The following is a 25,830-nucleotide window of genomic DNA, read 5'->3' as shown; positions in this document are numbered from 1 at the left end:
TACCTTTCCCAGCGTGCCCCGCGGCGGTAGGCGGGGCGCGGCGGGGCGGGCGCAGTGAGGCGCGGGGCCGGGAGCTGAGCGGCAGCGGGCGCTTCTGACGGGCAGCGGGCGGTGTGAGCATGGGGCGCCTCGCAGGCCTTCCTCCCCTCCCGGCCGCCGCCACCCTCCTCCTCCTCCTGCTCCGCTGCGCCGCCGCAGCCTCCCTCGTGCTGCGCGGCCGCCTGGCGAAGGGCAACGAGAGACCCATCATTGGTAAGGGGCGGCGAGGGGAGGCGGGGTGGGACACGACACGCAGCTGGTGGCGGCCGCTCCGCGGGGGTTACCGGCCGTCCCAGCGTGACACGGCGGCCGAGGGCTGCCTGGCACCCTGACTTCGCCGTCCTGGGGGAGGGAACGGCTCCGACAACCGACAACCGACGTGGAAGCCCTGCCGGTTTCCGTGTGGAAAGTGAAAGGCCTCCCGGAGCGCAGGTTTGGCTAAAGCTGCTATAGATTGCGTTACTCTGTCCGTACTTTGTGTAAAAATCTCAGTAACTTGCTTAGGAGAAGTTGTAGTACTAAACAGTTAAGGCAGGGGAGCTCGGTCTTGGTCAGATAACGTGTGTTTATTTGGTAGCTTGTGACTAGGCATCGTCGTTGACGCCCCGTTGTCTCGCGTTTATAATTCTTTCAGGCAGTAAATGTAACGCTGTAACCTGGCATTTAGGAAATTGGAGTTTAATTTTGCTTTCGGTGCGTAGCATTTGCTATTTGTATAGCGCTAATTTTCCTTCTTGGACCCCTCAGGGATATTGTCGCAGGAATGTCACTTCAAGAAGTTCCACAAATTTGGAAGTTCTTATATTGCGGCTTCATATGTGAAGTTTTTGGAATCTGCCGGTGCCCGAGTTGTGCCAATAAGGTAGGTTTTTATATCCTTACAAGTGGGTAATAATTGTTTAACGTAGAAGTATCATCTTAGAGGCACAGAAAGCAGTTGTGCTGCTTTTCTGGGTGTTTAGAGGTCCTCAAAGACTATTTGAAGATGCCACAGTTTTAGAAATCAGAATAAAACCAGACTGGAACATGTAATTTTTAATATTTCTTCTTACGATAATAACCATTCTTTGAAAAATATTAATTTTTTGCCTGTAAAATTACCCTCCATAGTGTCCATCAGTGTTTTTTGAGGTTAGCTGTATTCAGTCTAATGTGTAGTGACCCACAAACACACATAGCTATCTAGATACACATATACATGCTATCTTTTGTCACATTCTGTAGTCCTAGAATTCAAGTAGTGGAGGAAGGCTATCAGTACTCCTTGAAGAAACCAAAGTCCGGTTCTGCTCAAACTATGGGTCGCTGACTCCATGCGTTCTTGTATTTTGTTGTTGGGTAAAAAGTAGCAGAGTAACTAACAGAACTGACAATGCTTTATAGCCAACAGTTAGCTATAAAATAGTAAATGCACTGAAATCGGATGTTGAAATGGTAATTGTCAGAAGTTAAAAACAATACTAATGCAGCTGCAGAAAGTCACAATAGGATGTAGCTACACAGTCCAATAAGGGCACTAGTTAAGTGCCTGAATTAGAAGCCAGTGTTCCTTACGTAGCTGGTGGAGCTTTCAGAATGTTTGCTGACCAGAAGCTTCATCAGTGAATGGAGGCTTCTGATTCTGGCAAGTAAATTAGATGCAGCCAAGCTGGACTTTTTGAATATACCCAGTGTATCAGTTCTGCATCAGTATAGCTGTCGTACTGGTTTGCTGACGTTCTGCTGATGCTGAGGTCTTTCTCTTCTTTCTACCTCTCAACTATATCTTTGCTGAAGAATGGGTGTGACCCACTGTTTGCAGCTCTGCCCTTCTTAGAGTCAGCTGGAAACCGGCGTTGCCGGTCTGCAGGAAATAGTCACCATGCCGTTCATGTAAATGTTCAATTTAACGAGTGTCTGCAAAGGGGTCTCAGAGTACTAATCCTGAATGGTACCTGACAGGGCCCTATTTTCAATCTTGTAGACTGAGCTGTTTCAAGTGAATTGTTTCATTTGATTTGGGTCTATTTTATTCTGTTTAAACCGTGCTTTCTACGTATTACCTGCGTCTCATGTTTCCATTCAATAACGATGATATTTTTGTCATTAAATATGTGTATTTCATGTGTTTTCTGTAACTATTTTCTTGGTGTTTCAGATTAAATCTTTCAGATGAAGAATATGATAAAATATTCCACTCTATTAATGGGTAAGTTTTGAGCACTGGTTTTCTGTTGAAAGATGTGATAGTTCTGGCTTTGAGCTCTGCTGTATTGCCAAGAACACTGCCTTTCTACTCTCTTGGGAGGTTGTGCTGAGCGCTGCAGACATGTAAATATGCCCTAAAATGGAGAGCGCACTGTTTCATCTAATGTCGGTCTGCTGCCTTTCCTTCCTTCAGGAGCACATGTCAGATAATCTCCAACAGTACCAAGGCTTATCTTGGCATTCTCCTGTCCTTGCCTGTAGGCAGACAGAAGTGACATTATAGTGCTTAACAATTTTACAAGGGAAATAGCCCACTTCCTCTTTGTTAATTTTTCCTCTTCTTTATTTGAGTGATCACCTTAATTTTGGTATTTAATAGCAATTGCTGGGTGTTTCATCCCTATTTCTACCCTTTCTTTCCTCTTCCAGTCCTCTCCATATCTCCTCTGTCATAAAAGTTTCTGATTTCCAGTCTCTTCTACCCTTGTTCTCTTTGGGTGCTTTCTCTCTTGCTACTTGAATGGCCCGTCTTGCCTGTTGTGATTCTGTGGCTTAGGTCTTTGTTAGATAAACTTTTCAGCCGACCTATGGCAACTGTTTGCCTAGAAGAAATGTGTTCTTCCTACATTTTAAATGTGGAATAATGTGAACTAATCTAACACATTTTAATTGTGGACTAAGCAAAGTCAAAGCCTTTTATGTTTGCCTTGTGCTAAAAGTGTGCTTTAGAAGAGTTAAATCAGTTGATGCTATGCTTGATTGTGTGGGAGCCCATAGCATGTGATTGGGCTACTTGTAGTCACGAGATGAGCATCTTAAACCATGAATATTTTTGTTAAGCTTATGCATATATTAGAATGTTAATCAACATGTGTAGGCAGATTTAGACCTGTGGCTGTCTGGGGAGACCATTGTCCTCTTACGCTCCACAGCACGACCTGTACACAAAGGCTTTACAGTCTTGTGGTATAACCAAGTATAAGACAGTGATACTTTCTCCCCTGTGGCTCATGTTGGATACAAACTGAATCATTTCATCACTTTCTCATGGTTGCCAGCCTCTCTTTGGTTGCCAGGACTTTAACCAATGGAGTCTCCCACTCTTTCTACCTCACCACCTGCCTCAATGCAGAAGAGGGTGTTAGGCAAGTAGATCCAGTTCCCTTATCCTTCTGTCTTTGCAGTGACTGGCAGTTGGGTCTGTGCTATATAGGTGGGTAAGGATGGTTTATATTTCCTCTTGTTGCTCTCCGATGTCAGCTAATGGCTTACACAGTATAGCTGTGTGTAAAAAAACCAAGATCTCTGGAAGGAAGGACTTTCCATTCTGTGGAAACTTAGAATAAGAAGAAGATATATTGATCTTCCATGTTGTGAGGCCTTAGCTCCAGGTGCTTTGCAGTTGGAAATTATTTCTTATTAAATGCCACCTTCTTGAAATAATGAAATTTACGGTAGTAGAGACAGAATTTTATGAATGTAGCAATGTACTCCTGAGATAGCCTTTGAAATTCACAGTGAACATCATCAGCTCTAAACAGAGATACTGGAATACAGGTAGTTGCATTTCAATCTGTTTATGACAATGTCAAGCCATTACCATTGCTACTTAATGGGTTACTTCCTTTTTGCATTAGCAGAAGTGACAATTGTTTTTCCTAATTAGTATTGGCCAGTTTGGGGGTTGAACAAAAGGAACAGGTGGTGTGAATTTTCTACCACTTCCAGGTAAGGATCGCCGTATTTGTCTGACTAGATCTCTGTAGAAATCTATAATCTGGCCTGTTTTGAAAATACATTCAGCTGTGTTCATTTTCTATATTGGCACTGGAGAGTAATCGGACTTAAATTTTTGTGAATACTGCTCCTCTTTTCCACCAACTACTTGGTGGCTTTTGCATGATCCTGTGCATCATCCACCTTACAATAAACCTGGTCACAAGGGTTTAAACACACACTTGCTCTGCAAATGCTTGGGATCATTTGAGATGTTAGTTGTTTCTAGCTGCTTGTTAGTATCTCACTGATACAGGTTGATGTTTCCAGAGCACAGTAATGTAAAGGAAATCCTTCAGCCATTTTGGTAAAAAATTGGCAACTGAAGGATGTGGCTTGAGTAAATCTAGTTGGGGTTCTGCTGCAGTGGATTAGGGAGCGCTCACACATTCAGTTCTGCTGGTTCTGTGAGTACTGTTCCAGTTACACCCAGAAGAGTGTTCCTTTATTTCATGTTACTGTCTCTGATGGTACTTGATTACTTTCCATGTCATCATGTGTACATGTGAAATCTCTGCTAGAGTGTACTGAGTTGTCTTCTTTTGTACCGAGTCTCCCTTTTTTTTTTTTTTTTTTTTTGTGGTGGAAAAAGATTGTGCACTTTCTTTGAAATTGTCTCTGAGATTGCTATGTTTTCTTTGGCTATATTAGATCCTGAGTGACCAAAGGTTACAGCCAAACATACTTTTTTTTTTTTCCCTTTTAATGGGAACTTTTTGATCTGTGTTGTCTGCAATAAGAAGGTCTCTCCACTAGGGCCACAATTCTTCCTTACTGAAATTGAACAGGATGAATTAAGATTCAGGCCAGGATTTTAAAGTGGTAGGGAGAGCCAGGTAAGAGTCAGGACAGGATCTGGCGGAGTCATGGCATGCAACCCTTTTGTTTACCAGCTGAAATCTGTGTGCTATTTTGTGTCTTTTCTGCTTACTCTGCTCTTCCTTACGTTGCACTAGGCTTGGTCACTACTTTGTGATCGTAACCATTCTTCAGTAGAAGAACACTGAGATTCAGGATATGATTCAGTTGAGGACTAAGACACCTCAATTTAGCTGTCTGTGTGTGTGCTAGCTGTCTAAACTCATAATTAATAGAGTGCTAGGCAGTACAGCCAGTGGAGCCTACAAGGCTGTTCAACCTACAAACCAGTTAGGTGTCTGCTCTAGAAAACCTCTTTGAGTCTCCATTGACTTTTCTGGCTAGATCCCTGCTGTCCATAATGGAAGCTTAGATCCCTGTCTACAGATTCCTGAAATGTAGGTGTCTTGACCTAGACCTGAATCCTACCCTTAAAACCACTATCAGACCTTTCTCTGTGTACATTGTCCAGGTTTTAGTTTGATCACCGTTGCTAATCAGATTCTTGGATGTTGCCTTTCAGGGTACTTTTTCCAGGAGGTGGTGTGGATCTTAAGACTTCAGAATATTCCAGGGTTGCTAAGATATTTTACCACAAGGCATTAGAGGTAATTACTAAGGAATGGTCTGTTCTTGTTATTGTCACTGTTCAGAGATCAAAATGACAGGGAGGCTCATATTTTCATAGTTTTTCCAGTGGCATCCAGTGTGTTAACTGTAAGCCGATGAGTAGTAGCTCATTGCTGGCTTCTGCATTAAAAAAATCATTTAATAGCTTAAGATTCAGACTTCTGACATCCTCTCCTATTATATGTTGTGTCATGGTCTTAAACTCCCAAGTTCTTCAGGTGAGAACAGTTACCATTTATTCATTATACCTAGGGCTTTATGGCTGTGTGAAACTTGTAATAAAGTAACAGTAATGCCTTCCAAAAGTGCAGAGTATCCATTGACATTAAATGTTGAACAAAGATATACATACATAATCATTTGTAGAAGTCTTATGACTGAAGTTTAGACTTGGAAGGAATGATAGAGAGACTCTCAAATAAACCCATTTACAATAATAAAACATTAAGGCCTCCCTTCACATGTATGTTACAGCTAGTGAAACACCTTTATTCTCACTTATCTATGAGTAGATTTAAATACATCTTTGGAGGTGCAGATGATGGATCTCCATTAGCGTGTTATACCATTTTACCTATTTCTTTGCATTGGTAACTGTAAATATAGCAGAATTTTGAAGTAGTCACTAGCTTAACTTATAACACAAAAAAAAGTGGGAAGAATACTTGAAAAGTTGCATTAATTATTTTAAATATTTATATGATCATTAGCTTTTTAAGAAAAGATTAAATTTCTGGGAAAGCTGTTTCTTTCAAAGAACATCAGGAAGGCTCTGAATCCTTATTGAAGATTTAATTCCCTTAGAGCATAAGAGGTGGGCTTTTTTCGGATACTAATCAACACATTTTGAAGTAAAATTTGCATTGTGGAAAGGAATGGAGATTGATTGAGCTTTATATACAATCCTTATGGTTTGTTAAGGATCTTCTGTATTCACATTGAATAAAAATGTAAATTTTCTTTCTTTTTCCTCTTTACTGACTTCTTTTATTTTCAGCTAATGTTGATTAAATTTGCCACGGAAGTCATGCTTTGGCAAACTTTGCCCAATTCTAGAGCCAGTTATGAGTAGCGCTTAAACCGTTGCCATGGTAGAAGCACTCACTGGCAGTGAGGAATTCTTCTTCTACCCTTACTGCCAGATTTCCAATAGCAGGCAAAGAAAGTGCAAACAGTGGCATTTATAGGACCAGTTAGCTGTTGCAGTTCAGTAATTAAGTTTCCTACTCTTCGATCCTCATGGCACCAGTGGTGGTGTTCTTTTGTCTGTCTTTATTTGTGGTGATTGTTAGTCACCTTAAACCTGAATCTTGCAAAGACTATCTCATTTTTTTGTAAGACGATTAATCTCATCTGTCTCTTTGAAACTGCTCACTGTGTTAAGTGCTGCCTGTGTCTTGCTTTTCAGTATTGGGGTGACGGTTTCTTGTGGTTTGCACTATTATGGAATTCTGTTGACATTTCACAATGATTAACTGAATTGCTTATGTCATAATTTTATGGTTGGAGAGGCAGGTTTATTGATGGCATGTGTACTTCAGGTGAGTGAAAGGCAGAAAACAATTTTTGGTTCATCATAGGTAACCCTTAATAATAAGTTAGGGGTTTTCCTGTGCTATTTGTGATGGTTGTGTGTTTTGATTTTCAACTTTTGAGACTTAACGCTATAAAATTTTGGCAATTTCACTAATGTAAGGTGAGCTACAATACTCAAGAGTCTATTACCAGGTACAGAATTAACTGAATTTTATGGATTTTTTTAAAGTGTATGAGGGCTCCTTTTCCCTTCATTTTCAAATGTTCACAATGAGAAATTATTTGGCCTGGCTCTGCTTTAATATGAATAGAAGATGCAAAATGCTAATCCCCATCCAAGTCAATACAATTTTACTAGGTAGGCAAAAACCTAAATGGAATTCTGTTTTCCAGCTTTTAAAGTAGTTTTTAAAATGTGATGTCTTGGGTGTTGTTTAATATATGCTTAGCCTTCAGGCTAATGTTTATTAAAAAAAAAAAAAAGGGGGTGGGGGCACAAAACATTTACAGTTCAGTTGTAATTGTTCTTAAACTGTAGCCCATTTTTTTGCCATTAGTGGTTTTATTCCTCACTTACATGAAGAAGAGACAGTGGAGTTGCAAGTTCTGTGTCTCTAGCCATGCACAATGGTGGTCATGAAAACTCTGCAGAACTATTAGCCTTCTTTCTGTAAATCTTCCATGTTTTTCTGAGAAGGAGTAGTTATATGGGCTCTTATTATAATGCCACCAGTAATGCAGGAGGTTAACATTTTTATTTTAAGCCTGTCATTTCAGCTTTCTCAAAAATGGCTTTTGAGCAGCAGCTCTTTGTGTGTGTGAGCACAACTTAAAAATGTTTATAAACAAGTTAAGAAAGACTACACAGATTTCACAGAAACAGGAGTTCTGAAACATCCCAGTCTCTAATATGCACTTAGTATCAGGAATAAACCATACAAAAAGCAAATTTCCACTGTGTGTATATACAGTGGGCTTAGTTAAGTGGCAGGAGTGTAGCTGTATTCTCTTTTTGATTTCCTTTTCCCCTTTTTGCTTTCTTCTCTTGTTTTTGCACTTATTCCCAATTTTTATTCTTTTGAAAATGATTGTCACTTTTTCATGTTGCTTAAATTCACAGTTTATCTTTCTGGAACACAGGTCCAAACCTGCTAGTTAAAGACCCATATAAGTATGTTACTGAAGACTGTAGCCATGCTAGTAATAGGATTTATGTTTTCTTTAAATACAGATGGCTGGGCGCAGGCATACAAACATTGCAGAGGGCCCTTGGTGTGTGATCATAATGCATTTCATGTAAAAGTATCAGTTGTAATGAATAGGGTTTCCCCTATTGACAAATTGGTGACAAATTGGTTTGTGTCCCTTCTTATGATTGCCTTTTTTATAGAAATGTTGCCATTTTGTGGTTTGTCTATAGGCTGCTCTCAATATTACTTATTGGTAGAACAGAACAGTGAAATTAATATCAACGTTAGGCTCAGTTTACAGCTTCAATGGACATGTGTATATCCCCTAGCCTTCATATTTTAGGAGGAAAACTAAGGGAGTGCATTTATTTCAATTGTAATTGAACTGTTACAATTCCTCTGGTGCCAATTTGTACTACTGTAGTAGTTTTATTTCTCAGCTACACAAAAAGCAAAAAGAGTAGGAAGTTCTCTTCAGTCTTTCTTCTGTAAATCTTCAGTACTTTTTCCTTATGTTGTTGCTTTTTATTTTGAAGGCTAACGATAAAGGAGATTATTTCCCAGTATGGGGAACATGTCTTGGACATGAAGAGCTTACGTATCTCACAAGTGGCGAAGTTTTACTTGTTAATACCAAGACACAGGGTTTTGCACTCCCTCTGAACTTTACCTCAGGTGAATAATCCGTTACATCTCATGTCTGAGTTTTGCTGAGAGGTGTTGTGTTTTGTTCGTGATAAATATGCAGGGGTGAATGTGTGGGAGGTTTCTGATGATTATTTTGTTAAATTCTTTCTTATTAGGTTGCCATGACTGTTTTTATAAAGTCAGTGCAACTCTATCACTTCTAAAGAGATGTGAGCACAAGCCATTTGAAACCAACAGCAGTCAGCAAAAACCACAGTTGTGGCTCTTTGAGTCATTTGATAACTTGGACCTACAGAAATAATGTGGGTTTAGGTCCCTTTTTCTTACTGAGCTGAACAAATTTAATGGGTCCCAAACCTATCAAACTCTCAGGTAAATTTTTAATTTTTTTAAAAACGTTTCAAATTGCATCTTTCCTAATGATGAATATTAGCTTTGCTGTTCCACTTGTACAGTACTGAAATTGGAGAGATCCCTTGAGGTAGAGCTGTGCCACTTGGCAGCAGTGGTAAAATGTGACCTCTGTTGATTCTTTATCCTTTAATTTGTGAGTAATCCGTCTGTGGACCATGTAGCATTCACAAATACTGTCATTTGTCCTCATTGTGAATGGAAAAGTGACTGAAATGAGTGGCAAAGAATGATGCTTATTTTAGTGAGAACTTAAGTAGCAAAGTTGGGTCCTCTCTGGGTCAAGACTGAAAGACAGTGGTAACAGCATATTAGAAATCTGTTGTTGTTATTTCACTGATTTTTCTTGCAGCGTATTCTAAAATCATAAAGTTATACCACAGAAAAAAAAGTTTACTTTAATGCAGTATTTTATTAAATTTGTCTCATGTTCAGTATTAGTCCATCTGTTAGCAGCTTGGGTAATGGACAACATCCTTTCTTCATTTTTCTTTGTAATAGCTGCAAAAGACAGTAGATTATTCAAGAATTTCCCTGATGATGTATTACATGCATTTGCTACTGAGCCGTTGACATCAAACTTTCATATGTGGAGCCTCTCCATGAAGGTATTTGATCATTTTATTTCCCAAACACAAATGCATTTGCTCTGTTAAAACTAGAAATAAATGAGCAAATAACACCTCTTTTTTTCCTCCCTCCTTATCACAGAATTTCACAAAGAATGAAAAGCTTCGGAATTTCTATAATGTTCTGACCACTAACACCATTGAAGAAGTGGAGTTTATATCTACCATGGAAGGTAGGGAAATGAATTTCCTTTGTAAACTGTGACTGTAACAAACTAGCTCTTTAGAGGTGTTGTGACACTGATGTTAATTTGAACTGCAAGCTTTTTGTTAGAATAGCAGGGTGAGCATCAGCCCTGTCAGTGCCCTGGCTGTAAAGAACATACTCCGTTTATGGGGATATTTTATCTTTTGAGTACATGCCTGTGAGACTAATTACTTACTTCTCTCACCTGCTGTTCCCCTTCCAGATATGCTGTTACACTTTAGCACTGGAATATTTGAGTACTGTGATGTGAAGTCTACAGCACTCGTCCTGTAGTAGTTTAATCCCTTCACAGTGCAATGTGCCTCTGCTGCACCTTGCTTTCTGTCTGCTTATACTTGCATTCCTGTGATGCTCTGTATCTGTTTCCTGTATGGGAAGAACAATTCAGGGTACCGAGGTAACAGCAACATCCCTCCTTACTTTAGTAGCAATACTGGTAATTGCCCTCCTCCAAAACCCTTTTGTGTTACTCGTCTTGTGTCACGTATGTTTTGCACTAGGCTTGCTCAGCTTAAGAAACAAGCTAGCTCTTTAGGGAGTGGTTTATCTTGATCAGTGCACTACTAGCAGCTCTACCGTAAGGCCCAGCTGGCAGCCCATGGGATTCTTCTCTAGGGCATACTGGCTGTCCTCCAGAAACAAAGAATAGCAGTTTGATCAGAAAACCTAATTAGGCTAATAACAGACATCTCCCGTGCCTGCAAGCGGTTTATCACAGAGCAGTCATCAGCTGCTGTGCTGCTATTCTCTGTAAGAGAGTTAAGGACTGGCTTCTCCCTGTGTGTATTGGGCCTGGCACAGAGCAGATGGGAGCTGCCTCTGGATTGACTGGGCCTTCAAGGAGATCCTAAGACTTGGATCTGTCCCACAGAACTGCAAGGGATACCCTGTGTGGCTGTGAATATTGTATGTTGAGCGATGCTGGCAGTAAATAGGAAGTTTTGAGACTGGTACACTTGTAACATTATTTTTTAGTGTGTGTGTGTATATATAAAAATTCTGAAATGAATAATCAAAAAAGCATTGTACAAAAATCTTGCATGGAATGAGACCTTTCTTTTACAATATCCATTTTTTTCCTTCAGTTCTACTGTGACTTTAACAGAGTTTCAACTTGTTGTTTAAGCTTTTGTGAAACTTAAGTGAGGTATTTTTGTAGCTTATCCTTTGAGTTTCTTTTGCAGTAAGACTAAGCACATAATTATTAAGGCATAGACCTTGCTTACGTGCTTTTTGTTTGTTGCAGCATACAAATACCCAATTTATGGTGTCCAGTGGCATCCAGAGAAAAATCCTTTTGAGTGGAAGAATTCACCAGGCATTCCACATTCCCCATCAGCTATAAGAGCAGCGTATTATATAGCTGACTTCTTTATTAATGAAGGTAAAAAGTTTATTATCTATAAGTGTCGGGTTTTAGAGTGAAGCATTAGTGAAAATCTTTGAAGATGACAGACCTCTTTTTCAGCTGTCAAAGTTCAGTACCTCTTACTGCTTTCTGAGAAGATTACTCTGCAAGCTTTATAGGCTTATAAAAAACCAAGGACTACTAGAAATAGAATGGCTTAGTAAAAGTGACATCAAAAGGCCAGGAATTCCACAAAATCTTTTCAGTAGATTGGCTCAAAAGCATTGTTTGTACTGTGACTTTCTACCATTTTGAATGATCACTGTAGCATTTTAGCCTCCCTTGCACAAAGACAGTGAAATGAAAAAAATACTCCATTCATAATTCCAGAAACTGAGTTACAGTCATTCAATGTATTCTCAGTTTTGCTTGCAGAATATATGCACCAAGATTATAAATACTGCTTTGGCAGTATACAGATGTATCAAAGGGGTACAATATAGTGCCCAACAGTTACATACTATAGACAGCACAAGAAGTTTTTGAATTTTACAGAGCTTTTAATATGTTTGGTTATACCTTAAGAAGCTGGAAGTAACTAGTGTGTAAAATTTTGATAATTTATGACACTTCTGGTCTATTTGCAATAAATAAGCAGGATATAAGTACAAGAGTATTTGAAAGGCTCAAACTTACTTCATTTCTTTATTTATACTTACTAAACCATTCTGCTGAAATAATCATTTTCATATTTTAAATTGAGTATTTGTGAAATTGTCTTACCTGATCTATTGGGACTGTGAGGAAAATAATCAACAACCTAATTGAGTTTGGTCTCTAGATTTGCTCTCTAACCAAAAGAATCACCTAATTGGAGAAAATACACAGCGGCTTAAAGAAATGCAACTTGTGCTGACCTGGTCAGTGAGAGTGTAGAAATAAGAGTTGTGCTTTGTGCAAGTTCAGGGCTCTTTTTTGCATAATGTAGTCCTACTCCCCTTTGCGAAAAGGTAGCAAAATCATGTAAAATTCCTTGTCAGTATCCATAAGCTTTTATTTTAAGAATTTTGATAGGGTAGTTAGGGGAGACTAAGACAAAAATAAAGAGAAAAATAGGAGAAAGTATAGTATGAGTCTGATTTTTCTTTTGTAGTCATTATATTACAATGCAGCATGTTTTCTAGTTTTGTTTGCTACATTCTCTAGTATCTGTCTGCACAGGGTCTTATCGGCAGAGGTAAGCTTGCTCAGGCCATTATCCAAATGAATGTGGCAAAATAAGTGCCAGCTCTGTTTATAAGTCTTATTCAGACACAGTGCATGTGAGTTCTTTTATATATGTATACACATATAATGAGCTTGTGCATAGTACCACACAGATATCTCGCTAGCTTTTGGATCTGTTGACCTTCAATTCTAGTAGAGAAAACTTGTGTCAGCCAGTTGTATGTGTCTACCCCATCTCATATACCAAATCACAAGTTATTCTTCCTTACCTCCCCAGTCTGCGTACAGCTGCTCCTACCAAGTACTTCGTATCATGATGTGGCAATGAGTAATTGATGTTTTCAGCTAATGTAAGGCAGAATGTCCTCCTTAACTTTGAAAATAAACCATGGGGTGAAAAAAGTAAAATATTTTCAGCTGGCAAAAATAAACCCATCTATGATCACTTAATAACTAAACCATTCTACTGAAATATCATTTTCATATCCATCCATTGTTAATGTTAACTTGTGTTGAATTGCCAACATGGTAAACCAGACAACGATTCAGTTTTCATTGTCCTCACCAGCATAGTCCATGCTAACACTGCAGCCTTCGGTAGGCTGATACGCTGATGCATATCTTTCAGTATTACAAGTACTGGTATCTGTGGTATATACTGCCAGTACATCATGGATAAATATTTTTGTACAGTCTTGGCTTTAAATTAATAATTAAATTTCTCCCTCCCCAGTAATAAAATGTGCTGTAACCAACTTTCTGAAGATGTATCTTCACAGTTTTTCCTATACAAGTTACTGTAATTCCATTTGCTGTTATGTTACGCAGAATAACTTACTTTGCCAAGAAAGACACTGGCAAGAAGGGTAACAGTAAAGTGATCTGTACTTTTACAATGTTTTACAGCCCGGAAGAGCCTGCACCGTTTCCCCAGTGAAGATGAGGAAACAAAAGAATTGATTTATAATTATACTCCAATTTATACAGGAACGTTTTCTTCATTTCAGCAAATCTATTTTTTTGATTGAATATAGTGTCAAAGGTGCAGTGTTACTATTTATAAATGGAATTATTTGCCAGCATTGTGTAATTAAGCTGATAAAGTGCACTGCATGTGACAGAAAGCTAGAACTTTGCAATGATTTATCCTGTGTTTCTTCTGCACTGTTGGACCATTAATATAAAAATTTACATTCAATAACATAATAATTGTCTTGGATCACACTTTAAGGCAAGCTACAGAAAAATGCGTTTTTCTTCAAGGGAAGAGGTCTTGATTATGCTTATAAACTTGGAAGTAATCACATTTAGTACAAGGAAGAACACTGTATTCATGTATTTTAAAATATGAGAGTTATCTTTGTAAAATGTTGTGGACTATGGTAACACTAGAGGCTTAGATACACTGCTTAGTAAAATCCTATCCTTTTCAAATGATCTAACAAATGAGACTCTTGGGTTTGTTGTAAATATGTGTATGTAACCAAGTTCTTGACAGGGACTATTTTGTCATTTGAAAAATTGACCAAAATAGTAAGGAGGCATGTTAGTAAGGAGACATTTTTGCCTGAAAAGCACATGTTATATCCTATTTGTGAAACTGTTTCTCTTGTACATTCAGCATTGTTTGGAGTACTTATATCTTGCGAAGTCTACATAAATGTGAGGATGCAGTGTAAACTAGGCATTGCAAATATCAGGTAAAATAAGTAGGTTTGGAGGGCATAGTTAAGTTTTGATTCCTCTTGCTGTTCTTTTCAAATTCAGTTTTATATATCCTCCAAGAATTTGAGAGTAACTGGAGTCAGTAGACAGATACAAGATGCAGATATCTGTTTCTTTGTTTTTAAAAGAATGTAAACCTTATTTTTTCTTACATAATCTGATTTTTCCTATAGCTACTGGATAGAATTCTCACTTTGAGTCAAGAGGTAGTTTGCCATTAACTTAAAGACAGTAGTTTCTTTCTGCCTTTTGGGTAGTTTAATGCAGCTAGAATTCAAACAGCAGATGAGTGTATATGAGAAACCTATTAATGTTGACATAATGTGATAATAGCAGTTGGATTCAATACACTGTGATACCTTTTTTCTTTTTTTTTCTTTGCTTTGCTGCACACTTAGTGAAAATTTTGTTCAGTGGTTTTGTGTGGTGTCCAAAAAGGAACTAAGATAAGACAATCAACTATAACTCTCCTCTATTGCACAGCTTCCAAACTCTGTTAACATCAACAGGGATCTGGAGTTTATGAAGAATTCAGGTTTATACCTCAGCTCTGTTTTGTAGCACCGTATATTCTCAAGCATCGTATCTGAAGAAAGCTGGTATGTTTCTCAGGTTTTTCAAGTAAAAGACTCTCTAACTTGTTCTTTATCATGAAACAACTGCGTAAGAGAATGTGAAATTGCATTAGTTAAAAAACTGTAAGGACACATTAGCTGTGACTACCAGGAAGACACTGCCACGTGTCAAGCTTAAACATGTGAATATTGCAGATTATTTCTACCTTTGTCAGATCAGCCAAATTCAGGAATGGAACTTGTTTTAAATATAGGTGACTTTAATATATTAACTATATTAGCTGACTCCTGAGTAGAACCAAGTGTAAAAAGAGGATTATGCTCTACAGTTGCATGTAAGAGTAGCAGCTAAGGTACTCACAAACCAAGTCCAGTCATGTACTTCTTGTTCAAACTGAGTTCTTTGGAATAGCTCTAAGAATTTGCCTAAGTAAGGAGGCAGGATTTAGCCTTAAAACCAGGGATCAATCTTGCAAGTGAAAAGTCTGCTAACTGCAATGATAGTAATTAGTTCCTAAGTGTGTAACTATAAGCAATATTGTGTGTAATATGATGAGAGCAGTGGATTTATTGTGAATTTGTATGTGTCTTTCTTTGATACCATTTATCTTGTAAAGCCTTATTTGTTGGTATCCATGATTTTCCTATGATACATGAAATAAACATTTATTCAAGCAGATGTGTGGTTTTGTTCTCTTTAAGATACCATGGATAAAGCATTAACAGTCATTGTCTTTTTATTTCCATCCATGACAGTCATAAATCAGGAGGCTACTGTAACCTGCGTCGGCTTGGTATGGTCATGTCAGCAAGTCAGGGTCAGGATCAGTGAGATCCATGGTCCAGCACAGACATCCCTAAAGCACAGCTCAGGCAGGGACCTATGCCCAGGGCCTGAGCTTCAATGTGTTTAAATGCAGCTGCTGCGTCAAGGGGGCAGAAGCTTTCAACAAGGCTGCCCACAGCTCTTCCTGCTGCAGCCTTTCACAGCAGGCTCATTCCAGGTGCGTAGTGTCAGAGCTTGCTTGTGTGCTGGCAGCCAAACCCCTGCAAAGGTGGGAGGGGGTTGCAGAGCCTGGTGGGGGTGCTGTCAGAGCTGTAATCAAAGCAACTGCTCTCTGCAGTGTTCAGTGAAATGAGAACTTCTGTCTGTTCCTTATAAAACCTGACATCTTCCATCAAGTTCTCCTCCAGTCAGAAGCAAACTATAGGAACCCAGAATTGGCTAGTACTCATCAAATAGAGGGTTTAAAAAATTGTTTTAACGAAGTTTCAGTAGACCTTCTCTCTGCTCTACATGATTTGCAATATGTTTTTTTGTTGCTCAGGCAGAACTTCTAATGTAGCTTTTGGGATTAATGCTGGAGAGAGAAGAAAAGGAGCCTGTGGCCATACTCTCAGCTTATTCAGGGTATGGCTTATGAGCCTAATCATCTTGCTGCTGTGTGGGAAAAACATCCATTGATCAGGAAGGTAACCCTGTGTGTCTTGCAGCTTATATTAAATCATCTTTAAGAAGGAAAAGTTTGAAGTGGTTTTCTCTTTGTACTATTCTGCTTTTACCACCAGATGGCCTACAAGAACCAGTATTTCATGCAATTTTGTAATCGGGTGTGGTGGTGTCTCAAAATTTTAAAGTGACATGTTGAGTAGGATATTTACTGTACTGTGGTATTTACTTTTGTACCAGGGTATTTGGGATGTGGGAGAAGAAGAAGGGAGCAGACAGACTAAAACTGGAACCATATTGGCATAACTGGCCAGTTTGGCAGGATTGCAGGAGAGAAACAGAGAGTACATGAGCATAGAATTAATTCAGCTGGGATTAAATCTTGTTTCCAGTGAATATTTAAAACACTTGAGCATCAGCTGGAGGTGACTGGAATGACATCAGTATTTTCAGGTGATTGTTCCTCCCCTATAGCTGCACAATCTGTCTTGGTTCCTTTTTCTATAAATACAAAACTAGTTCATCCGAAACAGGACAGCTTAGATGGGAAGAACTGAGAACTGGAGTTTAGAAAACCTTTGCCTGGGAGGTAGGAAAGACCAGTCTGAATTCCTTCAGGTAAGGAAGAAATTACAAGGAAGAAATATCCTGAGTAAGTGCTCTAACTATTGAGTTAAAGAGTAGGAGGAAGAGCCTAGCCCACAAGCTGCGTTGTGGGGAAAAAAACCCCAGACAACCCACGCCAAACCCCAGCACTTCTGGGCTGGCCAGCTATGCAAAATTTCCTAGCAAGGTAGTGAATCCAAAGCAAGAGATTAGTGTCTGAGCAGGCCATGACCCTATTCCCAGTTCAATGCTGACTAACTTATTTTTAGGCTAATTTTTAGCCTTTCTCCCTTGATCATCAGTTCCACCTTATTCATTGCTGTGGGTGTCACTCAGCAAAATGATACTGAAAGCTAGACTGTACTGCACTTCTGGGCAGATTTCCACAGAAATTAGTGGCCTATTAGGGACGTGGTGGTTATTTTCTTGGAACAGCGAGGAAAGTATGGAGACAGTTTGAACAACCAGGAAGAACAATAATGAATAGTTTCCCAGTTGTGTGTTATCTCTGCATTGCCCTTACGAAGCAGGAGTCCCAAGGAAAGAGAAATAGCTGGGTGTGTGATCAGGCAGCTGAAGACTGCATGCCAATGCATACTCTAAGAATGTTTGGATTTGAGGTGGGAGGGTATACACGAGAAGATTTCACAGCCACTTTTATTGCAGAAATTAATTTTTTATTCTGTTTTTTCTGGGGTTGGTTTTTTTTTCCTCCTGTGGAGTTCACTTGTATGTAGCTGGTGGTGGTATCATCAGAAAAGCTATAGGAGTTGGCTAGCATTGAAGTCCCATTAAGGTTTCTAAATGCCTGTTGAAATTATTTTGGTTTGAGTACTTATATGGAAGACAGATTACCAGATACTGTGAGGTGATTAAGTACCTTCCCTTGTTAGCCTTGTGTCTTTCCCCAGGGCAGGCCTTTTTCCTAATCCAGTGCTCATTTATAGGGCAAATAGTGAGGAATATCCTGCTCAGAGCCACCTGTTGATAAGGATACTATTCCAGCTTTCATCACTTCCTCATAATGTTTATATCTGTTTCATAACATAAGCAATATGTTTTAAGAGCTAACTTTCTCTGTGAGTTCTTATATAACCAAAAATTTCCAAGACCCTTCCATTAAAAAAAGCTGCAGACCATCTAAAAATAGCTGTCAGTATTTGAAAGAGCACTTGAACAAGGCATTTGCTCCAAACTTAAGCAAACCCCCTCAAATTCTCTTATTTGTGATTCTCAGAAATGTAGTGAACAAACATCCCTCGCAACCAAGCTTTCTGTAATGAAAAGCAAAAAGCAAGCAAAACAAAAGGCCGAGAGGAGTAAATTCTAGTAATTGTTGCTTCTGATCATCAAAGCAATTGGGTTGAGTACTATTAGCCTTGGGACTATGTGCCTCCCAAGCTTCCTTTGATGATCTAGGCTGGAAGGTATTTCACTGTGTTTTTGCAGTTGTACAAGTCCAAGGGCTGGTTTTATATGTGTGTAGTTTCTTACTATTTTTCTGAAGAGTAGATCAGCAAAACCAGAAAGCCTGAAATAGCACTTTTCTAGCTGGGAGCACATTAGGAAATTAGTTTCTCCCTGTGACATTCTTGAGGCACCAATATAAACAGGTTGTAATCACCCGAGTTCAACTTCAGACTGGGAATTTTAAACTTCACATACCTGTTCTTCACTGGGATTTATTCAGCAGCTCTCACGCTAGGCTAACTCCTAAGGGCCTGCCTTTTCAGAAGACAATGAGACTTATGTTATTGTGACTAATTACTCAACAATTAGTAATTAATATAATAATACTATTATTACATTTCATTAATAATAATAATGTTAGTGTTACAGAGGAGACACAAAGTACAATGAATAGTTTACAGACAATTTCTGTGATTTTTCCAAAGAGTCCCTGGCAGAATGGAAGTACTCCAAAGATTTTGGCCAGACCCATTCTCACCTTGGATGGAGTTAGTCCTTGCAATCCTTCTAGGCCTCCAAATTAATCACTAGCACTTATACTGTTGTACCAGTGATGGAGTTTGATGGAGGCCATTTGCAGTCTCTCAAAGCAGATCTAACCATGTCTTACACTTCCAGAGGAAAAGAGAGAAACCTGAAGAACCTTATTACTTGCTTTGCTTTAATTAGAGGAATTTGTACTGATTATTTCTCATTGATATTTGCAAGAAGCATCTCAGTCCACCCTTTCAACCAAAAGTACCCATAAACCTTTTTTCTCTGGAGTTATACCCACAACAGTTTTGTTTGTTCTTTATGCCACTAAACTGAAAACATTGTTTTCCTCTTACTAGAAACAAGCTAGTTCATCCTTCATCCCTAGGCTCTTAAGCTTTACTTGGGTTTCTCATCCCTCCCAAAGATGAGTTTGAACATATCCCCGTAGTTTTCTCACTTTGGTTCTTGCTGCCCATGCTACTTTGCAGCTCCTTAGGGAGCTTAGTTACGGTACCATAACTTCCAGCCAGCAGTCGCTACTTCCAGGAACAGCTGCCATAGTCTTCCCAAATTACCGACAGTTCCACTTCAGATGCTTGCAAATGAGGGAATTGGCTTCATGAATGCATTAAATGCTTAAGCAAGCCCAGTAGCTCCCTGGCCAGTGGACATGCTAGCTGGAGCCCAGCCTGCTGCACCACACTGGGAGGAGATGCTGGCAAGGAAGCAGTGAGCAGCAGAAGCAGCAGCCTGTGCCATCCGAAGCAGCAACTCAAGCCGTCCTAGCCTGAGCTATGATTAGGCAGACAGAACTTTAACATAAAGGACTTTCATGTCCTTTTATTCTTAACCTATCAATGCTCTTGCCCTCCCTTGGTTGTGTTTGTAAGGCTTCCCGAAGAAAGCCATTGAGAATCAGTGGTTTCCTCTTTGTTTTCCACACCCAGGGGGTCTGAGACACATGAAATGAATGAACCTGGACTAATTTCCAACTGGTTTAACCCAAAGAGAAGCAAAACTTGCACTGTGGATATACTGTGGCTTTTAGCTGCACCTTAGTGCAGCAGTGGGGGCAAAATTATGGTGCAGATGAAAGTGTATAAATAAATTTTATTTGAAGAGAAGATGAATCATATCACATCAGCCTGGGGAATACCAATCCAGACAAAACCACCTGTTTGAACAGAAGGGCTTGCTGGGCATCTTTTGTTTTCTCAGATTTCTCACTTCAGCATTTTGATGGCAGAGTCCAGGCTATTTTCTAATAAGCTACCCTTTTGGCAACTGTTTCTGCAAAGGCGTAGTGTAGATGGTGACGGTCACACCAGGGCTTTGGTGCTAAACCCAGCAATGCCTCCGTCTGTGGCTTGGCTGTCTGTGGCAGTGAGGCCACAGAACTGTGTGTGGGAGGAATACAAGTCATGTGGCAGATGAAGTTTGACAAGTCAGGGTCTCACAATCACACCCAATCTGTCATGTCTCACTCACACTTAAACAATTTGGGAGAGTTTCACTTTCCTAAAAGCAGAGCAAGTCTGAGGCTCGTACTCAACACTATCCCACCAGTGAGCGCAGACGTGTGCAAAACGTGCCATGGTTTTGTGCTGTTCACAAAGGACTTAAAATGATATTCAGAAAGGTCATAATGTTCTGTCTTCCTTCATTCTTCATAAGAGATAAAATTGATACTTAAGTAGCACGATGAAATGATTTCTATTTAGAAATTATATCCTGTTGTCCGAATAAAGGGGATGTTTTTTCTCTTCTGCTGCTTGGGACCTTGATAGGGTAGCAGTGCTTCCTCTCCTGCTCACTTTTTCAGTTTGCTGTCCATATCCCTATGATCTATAAAGAAGCAAAGAGCCAGGCTTGCAGACGTGATGTCAGCCCCATCCTCTGCTCCATGGATATCCCTCCCAGCAGCGGACATGCTTGCTTGCTGCTGCCCTGCGCCTGCATAATCCAAGAAGGATGGCGGTGACCACGATAAACCTCCCGTGCACTCACTGGAGTTGAATGCTCATCCATGCAGTGGCATTGCTAACAAAGCCGGTGTGTGTTTTGAATTCCCAGACAGCCTATTTGGTGTGGTGGTTGACGTGAAACAGATCTCTCCTGGGATCACTCGTCCCCAGGTTGAGTAGTGTAAAAAAAAAAAAAAAAAAAAAAAGAAAGGTGTCTTTAGAAAAGATCTTGATTGTCCTGCTCAGTGTTTAGTTACAAGACAGATGACCCCATATGGTAAATGAAGGGGTAAACTGACATTTTTCTTCTGGACTTTGCTACAGCCTCTAAATCACTACCACACATCATTTTTATTCCTTTAGCACAGCTTGTCTCCTACTAAGCTTGCCATGAATTCGTTGCATGTTTTTTAACTCATAACTATAATATTGAAGAATATAATCCAGACAGATGGATGATTAATTATATGAGAAGTAATTAAAAAGAAACATGATCTCATACTTTCATGAGTAGCAGGATTTTTGGTAGTTGTCTTGTTCTCTGTGTCCTGTTGAACTTATTGATGAATTATAATCTAGATACCAAGACTTCAAACCAGACAAGAAAAATTGAGGAGTTTCATTTATGCAATTTGAAATTAGACTGGAGCACTAAAAAATAGAGGCAATTAAAATTTGGGATGTCTCATCTGCCTGATTAAACATCCAACAAGATGCGTGACTGACACTCCTCTCCAATCTTCATTTATTTGTTTAATATTAAAAAACTCCTCAGATGTATATAAGCCATCTGCTGTTCTCAGATTCACTGAGCCTTGGTATATTATGCATCTGCAAAGCATTTTCATTTGATGCCATTAACTATGGAAATTTGCTCATGAAAATTTCCAGTAGAAAAAGCTAATGCTTTCTAGACATTTCTGATTATGGCCCAATCTTCTTTCCTCTTTTGTCCACAACAGCTTTATTTTGATCATTACAGCTAAGCTGCAGACTGCTTTGGTGTGATAAATAACACTGGTCGAGTGACAGCAGCCAGGCTGGTTCCTTCTCAACACGTTCGGGCCACGTAACCTCATTATTTCCTCAGCACACTGCAGAAATCTCGACCTGGAAATGGGGCCCTTGCTCAGCTGGTGGGTGTCATGGTTTAACCCCAGCCAGCAACTAAGCACCACGCAGCCGCTCACTCACTCCTCCCAACCCGTGAGATGGGGGAGAAAATCGGGAAAGAAGAAGTAAAACTCCTGGGTTGAGATAAGAACGGTTTAGTAGAACAGAAAAGAAGAAACTAATAATGATAATGAAAACACTAATAAAATGACAACAGAAGTAATAAAAGGACTGGAATGTACAAATGATGGGCAGGGCAATTGCTCACCACCCACCGACCAACACCCAGCCAGTCCTTGAGCAGTGATTCCCCGCCCCCACTTCCCAGTTCCTATACTGGATGTGACATCCCATGGTATGGAATACACCGTTGGCCAGTTTGGGTCAGGTGCCCTGGCTGTGTCCTGTGCCAGCTTCTGGTGCCCCTCCAGCTTTCTTGCTGGCTGGGCTTGAGAAGCTGAAAAATCCCTGACTTTAGACTGAACACTGCTGAGCAACAACTGAAAACATCAGTGTGTTATCAACATTCTTCTCATACTGAACTCAAAACATAGCACCGTACCAGCTACTAGGAAGACAGTTTACTCTATCCCAGCTGAAACCAGGACAGTGGGCTATAGAGCAGCCTGGAGCCTAGATCCCAGTGTGGTGAAGGTCACGGTCTAGCAGTGCCAGGGTGAGTGGGAGACCGCGACAGCGTGCGAGGGGTTTCAGGCGGAGGAGGAAGCCGTGTCTGCTGACATGGACGTCAGGCAGCCCAGGGAGGGACTCATCTGGGTGAGCATCCCAGCTGGCCACCTTGGCTCCCTGCTTCACACCCTCCATCCCACTGAAGTAAGCTGAACCATGCCTTTGCGCTGCCCCTTCTCCTCCTGCAAGGGCAAGATCCCGCAGCCCTTCCCGGGCAGAAGCAGGGTTGCAAAGAGACGTGGGAGGAAGCCCAGGCTGGGTCAGCTTCATCCAGACCCACCATGCAGCTGGTGGTGACTGCTGTCCTCTCTCTGCCTCCATTTGCCTTCCTACCTACTGTGCCTTCTGTCTGCTGGAAGCTGTTATACGTTCGTACAGTAACAAGCGTGCTGGGATTTGCTGGGACAGCTGCTGTAATACAGCAAACATATGGAAATGAGAAGGAATACATCAGTGCCATAAAAGAAACTAGCCCTTAGGTCCTGGATGCAAGCTGAAGCAAGACAAGGCAGTTGCAGTCGGTTAACACCGTGAGTTACTTCAGGCGTTGGACTTCCCATTTGACTCTTGTTTTTCTTGATTGGAACAAGTACCCGTGGCTTTCAGTCATCTGCCTGCCTGCCAGCCGCAGCGTCTGAAAGATGTAAATCCTTAGAGGTGATTTCTTCTCAGCCTTATGGATCAGGACAAGGATGAAATAGCAGTGTTCGGTGGGTAGCTACCATTTGACCTTCAGTGCTTATCATCTGCTTCCCCCTGCAAAATGCCGGGAGAAGGCCACGCGCGAGGGGGATAGTCCCTAACCCTCTGCTGCAAGGAGCCCATCACGTAGCACCAATTCTGTGGGCCTCTTCAAGCCCCCTGAGGAAAAACGTGGTGGTGGGGAGGTACCACTCTGACAAGTGAAGCGTGATTTCACTATACCAGGTCCCATCACAGCATAGAAGTGTTTTTCTCTGAGGAAAGGTGGTAGCTGATCCTCTACCCGTGCACAATGGCACTGCTTGCCTTCCCCCAACTCCATCAGTCAACCCACTTAGCTGCGTGGAGGGGAAGTCACTGGTGCCACACAGCAAAGATTTCACCTCTCTCAGGTAAAAGGTGAGATTGGAGCGTGCGACTTCTCATTTGTGAAGCACACAACCAATTTTCAGGTCAAACCCTATAGGACTTTGGCTTCTATTTACCTGCAGCTGCACCAGCACTTCCCATTCACATCGCAGGAGAGCAGTGTGAGCTAGGCACATCTGAAGAGGTGGATGAGCAGCTACAGAAGCTCATGGACACAAAAGAATGGCTGTGGAGACCATTCAAGTGTCTTGCTGGGTCCAGGTATATTTTATGCACTCCTGTTTTCCTCATGCTTTTCCCTTTTGCCATCTGTGTTTGTACAACCCTCCCTCCTCCTTATTTCTTGCAAAGACACAGCAGAAGAGCGCAGTGAAGTCAGCAGGCTGTGTATGTTATTGGTCACACAGCAGCCTCTCCACTTTGAATTCCAGTGTTTGGCTGCACAGTGCAGTATGTGCACTGCATGCAGTATCACAGCCCCACTGCAAACTAAGAGAAGTCAGCATGAGAAAGTAAGCTTTATTTTATTTTATTTGTTTTATTTTGTTTTATTTTATGTCTCTTTGCTCCTAATGACCCTTTAGTCTCTTATGCAGCAGAGCATGGAAAGAGGAAGTAGATAAAATGCCAAATCATGCTGGTCACACCTTATCCACTTAATGTACAGAATGCAGGTATTACACCAAGTGGACTACAAACACAGAGCGCCTGGCGTATGTGCAAAGAAGCACTCCAGTGTGTGATGGTCTCTTCCCAAACTGGACAGAGATTTAATCCAGTGCAAGCAGTGTCTGGAGCTTGCTGAGTGTGCTGAAGGGATAGGCTGCCTGTCACTCCAGTGAGCACTAACTCAGCTCTTGCTGTGACTATGAACATTGGGAATGATCTTTATTACAGTCACTGGGGCCAGTTTCAAAGACAGAGACTTTCCTATGGGTGTCTGCAAGGTCACGCAAATAAGAACATGCTATATAGCATTAACACGCTGTGTGCAAGGTGCACATGCCCCTAACAGTCTATATATTCATACTGAACAAATCAAGGGTTGTTTGTTTACAGCCAAGTCAAAGCTAACACTCGCTACAAGCCAAACCCCCCCAAAAGACTATGAGATTACTAGAAATCTGGGAAATACCCCAAGTCCTCAGATGATGATCCCAAATGGTGCCAAGCAGGTGTAATTTCTGGATGGGGGAAAGCACACATCCAGGAGCAATGGCCATGCAGTAGCCCTACACAAAGGATCCCTATAATTTAAATTGTTGCACTATATCAGCCTTTGTACTATATTTTTATAGTACACTGCTTTATTGCAGTGCGGTTTTCGGCAAAGTTTTTTTGTCTCCTTCGGAAAACCATTTAATACACTCTTCTGGGTTTTGTCTGATTTTGGAAAAATAACAACAGCAAGGCAACATAGCACTGAGTTTTGGTGAGGGCAATAGGACGTGAGGTGATGTTAAGAGCAGCAGGTACAGGGAGTACTGTTGCTCAGTCACTTTTTGACTGAGGGCTGAAGTGAAAGCAAAGTCTGGGGACTGTGTCAGATTTCCTGACTGTGCTTTTAAACTGCTTTAAGTGTTCAGGAGCACTTTTGACTACAATGAGGAATAATACATTTCTAGTTGAGTCTTTTAACCTATTTCATGGAGGAGTTTGTGGGAGGTTTTTTGTTGTTGTTGGTTTGGTTTTTTTTTAATGTCTCTCACTTTTCCCCTGAGGGAAAAAGACATAGATAAAACCCACTCCTGTAAATGACAACATGTTATTTCTAGTTCCTGAACTCAGCTACGCTTAATTAGTTTATCCAGCTGAAAATGAAAAAGAAAACCCCATGCCCTACAGCAATATGCATTCATGTACAACTCCTAATAACTTCAATTCTTTAATTTGTCTGTAAAGAACACCCATTAAAGTTGTGTGTGAAGAAAGTGGCACAATCCTTTATATATAATCCTCATACTTAGAGAAGTACAAATACTTTCCACTTTTATAAAAAAGT

General features: G+C 40.5%; 1 protein-coding gene across 1 annotated transcript; it reads left to right on the top strand.

Moving 5' to 3' along the window:
* The first annotated feature begins 74 nt into the window (after positions 1 to 74).
* Positions 75 to 15,664, top strand: GGH (gamma-glutamyl hydrolase). Its single transcript, XM_049824015.1, has 9 exons — positions 75 to 252; positions 787 to 901; positions 2,177 to 2,227; positions 5,384 to 5,468; positions 8,753 to 8,891; positions 9,777 to 9,883; positions 9,987 to 10,077; positions 11,359 to 11,496; positions 13,594 to 15,664. Exons 1-9 carry the CDS (start codon positions 120 to 122, stop codon positions 13,713 to 13,715), a joined length of 981 nt encoding a protein of 326 aa, XP_049679972.1. The 5' UTR covers positions 75 to 119; the 3' UTR covers positions 13,716 to 15,664.
* Positions 15,665 to 25,830: the final 10,166 nt, after the last annotated feature.

Source organism: Accipiter gentilis, chromosome 2 (assembly GCF_929443795.1).
Source record: "Accipiter gentilis chromosome 2, bAccGen1.1, whole genome shotgun sequence".
NCBI lineage: Eukaryota > Metazoa > Chordata > Aves > Accipitriformes > Accipitridae > Astur > Astur gentilis.
The sequence above is the reverse complement of the archived record's forward strand: the minus strand, read 5'-3'. Positions and strand labels throughout refer to the sequence as shown.

Excerpts from the sequence above, each read along its gene's own strand:
- GGH (XM_049824015.1), top strand. The coding sequence starts at position 120 with ATGGGGCGCCTCGCAGGCCTTCCTCCCCTCCCGGCCGCCGCCACCCTC. Across the intron at positions 2,228-5,383 it reads ATATTCCACTCTATTAATGG|GGTACTTTTTCCAGGAGGTG; the intron begins GTAAGTTTTGAG and ends GTTGCCTTTCAG. Across the intron at positions 11,497-13,593 it reads TGACTTCTTTATTAATGAAG|CCCGGAAGAGCCTGCACCGT; the intron begins GTAAAAAGTTTA and ends AATGTTTTACAG.